Source organism: Numenius arquata, chromosome 6 (genome assembly GCF_964106895.1).
Source record: "Numenius arquata chromosome 6, bNumArq3.hap1.1, whole genome shotgun sequence".
In the NCBI taxonomy this organism is placed as follows: domain Eukaryota; kingdom Metazoa; phylum Chordata; class Aves; order Charadriiformes; family Scolopacidae; genus Numenius; species Numenius arquata.
The window spans coordinates 56,725,959-56,736,435 of NC_133581.1; the positions used below are offsets into that span (position 1 = coordinate 56,725,959).

The 10,477-nt window shown below is 56.1% G+C and overlaps 1 protein-coding gene across 1 annotated transcript; it reads right to left on the minus strand.

Annotated features, from left to right (window-relative positions):
* Positions 1–2,185: 2,185 nt before the first annotated feature.
* FOXA1 (forkhead box A1) lies at positions 2,186–6,022 on the minus strand. The gene is made up of 2 exons (XM_074149367.1): positions 5,951–6,022; positions 2,186–3,448 (listed from the first exon to the last, which is right to left on the minus strand). Exons 1-2 carry the CDS (start codon positions 6,020–6,022, stop codon positions 2,186–2,188), a joined length of 1,335 nt encoding a protein of 444 aa, XP_074005468.1.
* Between the last annotated feature and the right edge of the window lie 4,455 nt (positions 6,023–10,477).

The window sequence follows — 10,477 nt, forward strand, 5'->3', positions numbered from 1 at the left end:
TGGAGGAATTTGGTGAGATTTCTGGGACGCTGGCTTGTCTTGTCTTTTCTAAATCGACCCTTAAATTTAGTTTGTCGCCGCTGTCCCTAGCCCGTCAGGGGGGCAATTATGCGGTAATTATGAGAATTACACAGTTCTTTTATCTGGCGGTCGTACACGGAGGGGTCTGAGCGCAGCGAAATCTGTTCACGTTTAAACCTCCCCCTCCCCCCCCGCGCCCCGACGATGCCGCTTGCTGGCGACCAGGGCGGCTGCTGTTATCGCCGGGATCGATCCGAGCCAGAGCTCCACAGAGGTAGCTGGGCTGGGAGCTCGGCCCGGCCTTTCCAGCGACTCGGGGTGAAGCGGAGCAGCGACAGAGATGCTCCCTTCGGGCCTCGCCCCTCCGGCGGGGAAACGCCGGGTCGGGCTGCAAAACACGCAGGAGGTTACACGGCTTTTTTCCCTCCCTCTCTCAACCTGCCCCGGTACCGCGGGGTAATTAAAAAAAAAAAAAAAAAAAAAAGGACACCGCCACATACAGACCCGCACACGCCGGTGGCACCGCGGCGCCCCGCAAACGCAGCCTGCGGGCGCGTTTCCTTCCTTCCTTCCTTCCTTCCTTCCTTCCTTCCTTCCTTCCTTCCTTCCTTCCTTCCTTCCTTCCTTCCTTCCTTCCTTCCTTCCTTCCTTCCTTCCCTCCGCACAAGCCTGGCCGTACAAATCGTTCCTTTTCACATCCACGCTTTAGCGCTACGTTTGTTTTTCTGGCACATGGCTCCGTCCTCCGTAACCCGTCCCAGAAATTTTGAAAGAAAATAGCAGAAGTCTTTCATTGTTAACATTTGATTTATTTAAAGTCCTTAACTGCAAATGATCAAAAACATACTTCACGCATTAAATTCTCAGTTATCGTTTTAAATCAAAATATTTTTTCAATTACAATCACACTTATAAAATTAACAAAATTTCTTAAATTCACGTGTAATTCTTTTTTTTTTAACTGTCATTTAAAGCAATTTCCGGCTGTAAAGAAAGAAAAAAATATAAACCATGCAATAAATTAAGAACATTGAGACAGCGAACAGGAATAATAATAAAACCCGTCTGGCTATGCTAACACCGTGTAAAACTGTGGAAAGTGCATTAACACTGGATGAAACAAGCTAACGATGGCGATAATTAAACGGCCACAAAAAAAAAAAAAAATGGATGAGGAATTTATTAAACAAGTTGAAAAAGGGGAGAGTGACAGAGCTCTCCTCTTTTCCTTGCGTCGTTACACCGACTATTACACTAGTCAACGTTTCCTGGGGGGAGGGGGAAAATAACCTTGTTATAGATACACAGTTCTAGCTGGTACACAATGAAGACACTTAAATTAAATAAGCATGTCATCCACATGTTGATGAGAGTTCCTGATGAACGAGAATCTTCAGTAACAGATGGGAAGGAAAAAAAATTATCCAACTGGCTGTGACCTCTTGTAACTTTATATTACATCCCAAGACAGGTAACACTTGGAAAAAAATAAGGGTCGCATCCTGCACTCCAAAGCTCCAGTTGGTCCCCTCGGGAGTGCAGGATCCGGCCCGCAGCATCTGGGTGTATGCGGGTTGTACTAGCCGAAGGTTTATTTTGCAAGTATCAAAAGGATGATCCGAGAAAGTAAATAGTCCTCTTGTTGCTTAGAGATTCTCTTAGTGTTTTGCTACTTCACAGCAGTATTGTCCTTCAAAGCCTTTTTAATTAAAAAAAAAAAGTCTTAAATGTCTACTCGCTTCTTCATCTCCGTATTGTTAAAGTATTGCCACATACCTGTAAACTTACATGAGATTATAGAGCACAGAAGGAGGGGAGACGAGGGGGCGGAAAGCACAAACAAGTAGTTTACAAGCTCAACATTTTTTTTTCTTCTTTTTTAATAACACCCTGCAAAGGCTAGGGGGGATCTCCGGGGAGCGCGGCGGGGGCGGGAGGGGTATGTACAAGCGGGACGCGGCCGGCTTTGCAGGAGGTCGTGGTGGAATCATAACAAGACACAACGCGTTGCGAGACAATTAAAAAGTAACAGTCCTTTGCACGCAGCGTGCGGAGACACCTCGGTTTGTCACAGGGAGGGGGGAAGGGGGGAGAGAAGCCAGGAAAGGGGAGCGGGCGGCGGTGGGGGGAGAGGGGCTCGCCCCCGGCGGCGGGGGGTGTAGAGCTAGGAGGTGTTTAGCACGGGTCTGGAATACACACCTTGGTAGTAGGAGGGCTCTAGGGCCGAGGGCTCGATGCTGCTCCGGCCCGCCATGGAGGCGCTGCCCAGGGGCAGCCCGCCGGGGATGCTGGCACCGTAGGAGGAATATTGCAGCGCCTGCTCGTAGGCTTTGAAGTCCAGCTTGTGCTGCTGCTCCGAGGAGGACATGAGGTTGTTGATGGAAAAGGGGTGGTTGAAGGAGTAGTGGGGATCGCCCTTGAGGTGGAGCTGGGGTTCGTGGGCTAAGGAGTGAGGGGGGTGCGGGACGGAGGCCAAGGTGGGGACGGAGCTGATGGTGGAGGAGGCGGCCGAGGCCGAGGTCTTTAGCTCCGCGCTCGATCCGCTGTGGTCCATAGACTGGGGGCTGGTGGACGGGTTGGAGCTGGAGAGGGAGTTGGCGGTGTCCAGCTGCGTGGGTTTATTGTGGCCTCTGTGCAGGGGGGAGTTGGAGCTGGAACTGGAGGCCCCGGCCTGATCTTTCCTGCCCTCCTGAGGGGCTTTGCTGTTCGCCGGCTTCTCGCACTTGAAGCGCTTTTGCCGGCGGAGGTAGCAGCCGTTTTCAAACATGTTGCCGGAGTCGGGGTGCAGGGTCCAGTAGGAGCCCTTGCCGGGCTTGTCGGGGGAGCGGGCCACCTTGACGAAGCAGTCGTTGAAGGAGAGCGAGTGGCGGATGCTGTTCTGCCAGCGCTGCTGGTTCTGCCGGTAGTAGGGGAAAAGGTCCATGATCCACTGGTAGATCTCGCTCAGCGTCAGCATCTTGCTGGGCGCCTGCTGGATGGCCATGGTGATGAGGGAGATGTAGGAGTAGGGCGGCTTGGCGTGGGGGTAACTCCGCTTGAAAGTCTTGGCGTCCCGCGTCCTGCCGAGGTTGGACTGGGTGTAGGCCATGGGGCTCATGCAGGGGTTCATGCCGCCGTAGGGGCTCAGCCCGTTCATGGGGGCCGGCTGGGCAGACATGGCGTTGATGCCGCCGGGGCTCAGCGCCGTGCCCATGGCGGCCACGCCGGCCGGCATGCCGTTCACCGGCCCCGCCGAGCCCGCCGGCATGCCGGCCACGGCACCGGGACTCAGCCCGGCCCCCAGCCCCGTGTTGGCGTAGGACATGTTGAAGGAGCCGGAGGTCATATTGCCGCTCGTCGTCATGGTGTTCATGGTCATGTAGGTGTTCATGGTGTTCATGGAGCCCAGCCCCGAGTTCATGTTGCTCACGGGCACCGAGGAATAGGCCTAGGGCAGCGAGAGGGAGAGAGGAGGTTAGGGGGGAGAGAGAGGCGGGCGGGACCCCGGCGGGGCCGGATCCGCCCGTCCAGCCCAGCGAGCCGCGCAAACCTCCCGCCGCGGGACGCCGTCCGCTTCCCCGACACCCGGGAAAGCTCTTCCCAAAAGCCGCGCGGAAAGGCCGCTGGCGCGATGAAAAGGTCTAATTCATATTTATACGTGCTTATAAATAGACACGGAGGGGGGGAGGTTCGCAGTCCCGACGAGCTCCGGTTTTACCGGCGTGCCGAGGCTTGCGCCGGGATCGCTGGGGCGCACGGACCGACGGCCTTCCCGCAGCAGCTCCGCACCCCCGCAGAGCCGGGCTGCGGGCTTTATCTGCCCCGGGAGGAGGTTTCCTCCTGGAATATTCCCGCGGGTTTGCTGATCTCGTGTCCCGTCTCGCTAGCTAAATGTTTAAACTCATCAGAGTATTGAAATTTCCGGGCGTACACTGCTTGCGCCAAGGAGAAATTCAACTACCTGCGCTTAAGAGAGATTATTCTAAGAAGAATAATCTCACTCATCTCTCCCACCCTGCACTGATTTAAATTTCTGTTCCTACAAAAAAATGCGATAATGTCTTGGTCTAAAAAAACCAAAGAATTAAAAAAAAAATCAAAGCAAACATCACACTCCGCGCATTTTATCTGTGAAAAGCTTCCCCCTTGTCTTCATTCTCTATCAAGTCAGTGTTTAAATTAAAGTTAAAAAACAAAACAAAACAAACAACCCAAACCAAAAACAAAACCCAACTTTCCCGAAGTACGAAAAGCCTGAACTTTCCCTGACTGAGATTTTCTACAATTGCCCAACGTGCAAAAATTGTAGCACCCTACCACATAACACAACTCTTAAAAAAGGCAGAATCGGAGAGTCTGAAAATTGTGCCTTCCAGTACGGCATCTGATTTCACAGGAGGGAGAATGATGTTCCCAGTTTACCTCGAACAAAGGCAATACGGCTAAGGAAAGGAGTTTTAGGCGATGGTTAAATATATAAAATTCATTACTGTTCACTACAAATTCCACGAGCTTATAAACAAGCGTTTAATTTAGAGGATCACATTAATTACTTGATATGGTAGAACGCAGATGGGTTTCCCACCTTGCATCCATGCAGGGATTCAAATTAAATAGCAGGGGAGGAGGAAAGATTGAGGCTAAAAAAATAGGAAAAGCGAAGGTCGCTTAACTTTATGTTTGTGGATAATGAGCACGGCCAGGATAAACGAGTCTGGAAACGGCACATAATTAGGATGACCCTTATTTGCCCTTAGCCGACTTTCCTTTATTAAAAAAGATGCCAGTAGGGTGACACGTATCTGCCTGTGCCCGCGTGGCCCTATGGGGGCTGTGTGCCAGCTCCGGGGTGCAGGGACGAGGCGTGGGGACTCGCGGAGCCGTGTGTCCGGGTGTGCTGATGCAACGCCCGGGTGCGCACACCTAGGTGCCTGCTTCGCCACCACACTTCCTTAAAACGGCTTCTTCCCGGGCGGCAACCCGAGGGGCTGCTGGCGGTGCCGCTAGGCGCTGCCTTCCCCCGGGGACCCCCACCGGAGAGCCGCAAGCGGCACAGTGCGAGCCCCGGGCCCCCCGCAGGGCCGAGGCGCGCCGCGGGGAAGACTCCGGGCGCTTCCGTGGCCCTCTCCTCTGCCGGAGTTGTTGGCGTTCGGGCCGGTTGTTCCCCTTCTTTGGCACCGTGTTGCCAAACAGGCGCGGGGAGGGCGGAATCGCCTCCCGGAGTGTCGCGGGCCGGGCCGGGCCGAGCCGGGTCCCGGGCGGCGGGTCCTGGCGTGTGGGCCCCCTTCCCGCTCCGGCTCCCGGGGCCGGTCCCGGCAGCGCCGCCAGCCGGCCCGCGGCAGCAGCGCACGCCGCAGCCAGCCCGTCTCGCAAAATAGGAACAAACGGCTATTTTATCCAATCCCCCCTCCTTTCTTTTCGCCCGGCTTTAACAGGTAAGGCCCCCGGCGACGGCTAGCAGAGAGGCCGGCGGCCCCGCCGAGCAGCCCGGGGAAGGCGCTGCCCGCGCCCCGGGACGCGCTGGCCACCGGCTCCCTCGCCCCCTGCCATCTGCCGGGAAGGAGCCGGGGGCCGGCAGCGCGGCGAGTCCTTTGCCCCGAGCCAAGAGTTTACGGGGCGCTTTTGTGCGCGCCGCAAGCGAAGATTAAGCCTTTTAGATGAGATCAAGGGCTGCCCCGGCCCCCCGGCCCTCCCGGCGGGCCCGGAGCCGCCCCGGGTCTCCCTTAAACGCCACCCGGGGCTCTCGGGAAGCCGTGTTTTCCTCGGGGAAGCCTGGCCAGCTTCAGCGCCGGAGGGAGGGGGGAGGCACGTTAGCGTGCCTCTGGCAAGATCTGGAGTGGAAACCGATTCCTCCGATTACTGCCCCTCTTCAGACCTCCAGCCCTCCCCCTGCCCCCCCCTCCCCCTTGCAGAGGGGCAGCAGCGGAGCCAGACCCTGGGATTTACTCACCTCCTGAGTGTCGGCGTAGTAGCTGTTCCAGTCGCTGGTTTCATGCCCTTCCATTTTCACAGTCCCTAACATTATGGAGCCAACCTGCCCGGTGTAACCATCCAGCCCTCTTGCAAGCGAGCGACGGGCAGCAGGAAAAGAGCCCGAAAGCCTGACCTAGCAGGAAGCCAGCTCTCAGGAGGGGCGGGGGGTGCTGAATTCTCCTCTATAACCAGCCAAAAAGGAGGCAGGGAGCGGTGTGGGGCGAGACAGTTGAGAAAGTGAGGAAGTGCCGGCTGGGATGTGAGTGGAGTTGAGCTGATGTGGATCTTACGTCGCAGAAGTACCCACCTCCTCCTCCTCCTCTCCCCATTTGTCCGCCGCACAAAGGCGTTCGCACCTACAAAGCCGGAGATGCACCTGCAAACAAGGCAGTTCCCCTCGCCTGCAACTCCCCCCGGGGCGGCACTTTATTTGCAAAGCGGCGTAATTGGTTTAAGCTTGTGGGGAAAGAAGGAGAGACAGAGGTGGGCAAAGGGGGGAGAGTAGAAAAAGAGAGGGGGGGGGACGGAGGGGACGGACCCCCCCCTTACAGATGGACAGGACAAATGCTAGGAGGGATCGGTGGAAATTAAATGAGGTAGACAAGGGAAGGGCAGCCCCCTCTGTTTGAAGAGAATGCAAAAGGCCATCCAACCTTAAACCGTTGAGATTAGGGGTAATATTTACTGAAGTCCAGTAGATGCTCCTTTAACTTGATGGCCGGGACGTGCTCTAAAGTCCCGAGTCCTGCAGTCCACAGGCTCTCCCCCACTCCCGCCCCTCACTTCAAAGCCGGTTACCGCGCAGGTACCTCGGCGGCGCCCCCCGCCCCTGCCCGGCGCCCCCAGCTCCCAGCGCCCTCGGGGCGGGGGACTGCGCTCGGCGCTCCCGACTGCGAGCAGGAGGGCTCGGCTCCGCACTCCCCATAGCCCTCCGACCCCCTTCCTCTCCCTCCTCCATGGGCCCTTCAAACGGGGCTGCCGTCCTATGTAGATGGTGATGGTGATATTTCTTCTCCGGTGCCTTACGTTTAGAAACCATGTGAGTCACCGCGCTGAGACATAACACTACGGGCACCCAATAAATGCGGACAGAGGCTTGAATGCGGATCCACCGATATTAACCTCCACTTGGCAAACATCAGGTGAGTCACTGAAACCATTTTATATCTTTACTGTGGAAAGCCTCCAGCCCAGAAGGCTCCTTTGGAAGCCTTCTCTGGTGCCAAGGCACCCAGGAGCAGCAATAACTAGCGGGTATCTCATTACCAACTTCTTGCTTATTAACCTGATTTCTCGCAAATAACAGGAGAAGAAGAATCTACACAGGCTGGTAAAAGGTGAAAAGAGGCAACACCGATAAAACAAATTGATATTGGACAACATTAATTATTATTATGGAGAGAATATCTCAGGCTTTGCGGACGGATCGAAAATTTTCTGTTTCTGCTCCTGCCCTGTCTGGCTTTTGGAGCTTAGGTCAAGACCACAGACTTTTCTTGGGTTTCTCTGCTATGTCCTTTATGAATTTGTTTCTACCCAGCTACTAGAACTTTTATCACCAGATAGTAAAAAAAAAAAGACAAAAGCAAAAAACCACCACCCACCAACCAACCAACCAAAAACCCCGAAACCCAAATAACTTTCTGGGCAATGGGAACTTGAAGGGGAAATAAAGTTTCTTGGGATTTTGAAAAAGGCTTGCGTATCATGCCACACAAACTACAGTACACATCTGGGTCTGAATCTTTGTTTGGCACGTTTAACATTCAGCAGGATAACAGTTGCTTCCACAGTGATTTGTCCTCGAGTGAGCTGTGAAAACGTCACCCTCACCAACACGATTTTAAAGTTTCTTATACGGAGACTCAGCATTGAAATGATGAGGTATAGCATATCTCTACCTCGACAAATATGTTTTAACTTGTCCTCTAAATGCATTTTTTGTTATCCCTTTCTTTGTTCTTTCCCTCCTCGTCCTTCTTTCTTTAAATCTGGCAACAGAATTAAGTCAAATCCTCGAAACAAACAAAACTCTGGAATCAGCAGACGAGAACAAGGGATGAAAATGTGTCTTGAAGGAAATAAAATAGATAAAAGCACTGGATTTAAACCTGCTTTCTCAAATGGTCCAACTACACCCATGGAAATTGGAACAAAACCCAGTGGAAATTCTCGGAGATATTAAAATTGCGGTCTTCATGTATGCGCCCTCCCTCTTTTACTAATGGAAGCGGTCTATACGTCTGAAAATAGAGACCTTTCTGTGGTGGCTTGTTCCTTTTCGGACACGAGAGTCGTTGGGACCGCTGCACCCCTCGCAGCCTCGCCTGTGAGGGGTTGCAGCGGTCCCAGCGACCCGGCTGGTGGCACCCCCCGCCGAGTGACCTCGGGGCAGTTGCTGCCCCGCTTCCCAAAGCCCAACCCCGCGGGAGCAACACCCGCCGGGACGCCGAGCAGCCCACGCAGGGCTCACTCCGTACCCTGGGGGAAGGAAAAAAAAAAAAAAAAAAAGAGCAAAGCACGAAGCCGGCCACGCTCCTCGGATGCTACTGCGAAACCGCGGGAGGCGTTTCGCCGGGCGGAGCAGAGGTGGCGGCCGGTAAAAGCCGCTCTCCCCGCCGGCCGGCCCCTCGGGACGCCCCCACCGGGATGCTCGCCGGCCGTGCCGGGCCAGGAAGGGAGCGCAGGCCCGGGGGTTGTGCAAAGTCGCAGCGCCTCCTGTTGTCCGGCTGCGGCTCGGGCTCGGTTCCCTCGTCTTGAGGCTGCTCCCAGGGGTGAGAGCACAGACGGGCTCCTGTCTGTAATCTTAGATTTGCTGTACTAATCAGCAAGCCCGAGGCAGTCAGCCGCTGCTGAGACTTCCCTTCAGCCGTGGTTGCTGTGTTGCAGCCCTGGTGGAGAAAAGCCTTCCTTGTGTGAAGAAGAGGGTCCTGATGGCTCTGCCCACAGCCACAGGAAAAAGGTGTTTCTGTAGTTGCCCTTGCCCCGCACTCGAGCCTCTCTGCGAGACCCTGTGTGGGATGCTCCGAGAGTCCAGCGCGATTTGTCCGTACCCTTGGCAGCTGGAAGTGAAGGACTGTTTTAGGATGGAGGACGCATGATAGCAGCCAGGAGCTCTCCAGGCACGCTTAGCTGCTTTTGCGTTTTCTTGACTTCAGGGCGGTAGCCCTGGCCCGATTTAGACTGAGTTTTTCCCCAGCTCTCGTTAGAGTAGCGCCAGTTTCTGATAAAACTGTACACACTGGCCTTTTTTTTTTTTTTTTTTTTGTGGAGAAAAGCGCAGGCTGAGGTGAGCTGTATTTTCCCCATCTAAACGGCAACAAGGTCCCAGCTCCTGGCTCCACCGATGCGTGCTGACAAGGAGGGAAACATAATAAGTGACCTAAAGGAGGAAAGTATGTGTGTGTGGTTTGAGAGAGTGTGGCGCGGGGGGACGACGTCCACGGGAGCCCGTGTCACCAGCGATGGCAGTTGAGAGCTGAGCCCCGCAAAGACCACTCGGCAAGCGGTCGCTTTTTGGGAAGCGCATCGCTGCGGGGGCCTGGCTGTCAGGCCGAGACGAGGGGCCTCGCCCGTGGGAAGGGGCCCCCGGACTCGCCGCGGGGAACGAAGCGGGCACCGTCGCGGCGCTGCCCACGCGGGGAGCCGCCACGGCCCGGGAGCCGGTCGGCGCCGCTTGCCCAGCGCTGGTCGGTGGCGCCGCCCGCAGGTGCTGTCCCACGCGTGGGGCGCGAGGCCATAGGAATCGGCGGAGGATTTAATTTTAAGTTTGGAGCGCTCCAGCGTGAGAGGTGCTTTTCCCCTGGCAGGGGCAGCGCCTGCCGGCCACCCCTTCGGTTTAACTTCCAGGGTCTTATTTGATTTTACCCAAACGCCGTCGTCTCCTGGCCGGGAATCTCTCGGCAATGCTTGTGCGGGGCAAATCGGGAAGGAGCTGCGAGGCTGTGTCCGCATCAGGATGCCTTCCCTGCTCCTCATTGTATAGCCGCCTTTTTTTTCCCCGCATCTCTCTCCTGCGGAGGGTGGCTGGTACCCGGCTTTCCAGGCGGGCCCAACACGAAGAGGGGAGCTGCGCAGCGTGTCGCCTCATACGGTGTGGGACCCTTCAGCCTCTCTCACCCTCTCTCTGTCCTTACTCATCCACCCCTCCCGAAGGTGGGAAATCCCTCTTCCCATCTGTTTCCTACCCGGAATCCTTCGCAACCCAAGCGGGCAAACAGTAATCGGGCGGGAACGCGCCGCTGCCCAGAGCCGGATCCTTTGGACGGGGTGGGAGACCGGGCGGTCCCGGGCTGCAGGGGTCGGTGAATGCCGGGGCGCTCCTCGCTCCGGAGGGAGTCCATCGAGACGGCGGCGGAGTCGGGGGGCTTGTTTCTCAGCCCCCAGCCTGCCCGGCCAGAGCCGCCCTGGCTCTGTGCTCCCGCCGCTGAGCCCCCAATGAGAAGAGCTGGCGCTGGTGCCCCCCTGCTGTCGGGAGTACCCCCCGGCGGGGCGGTGGCTCCCG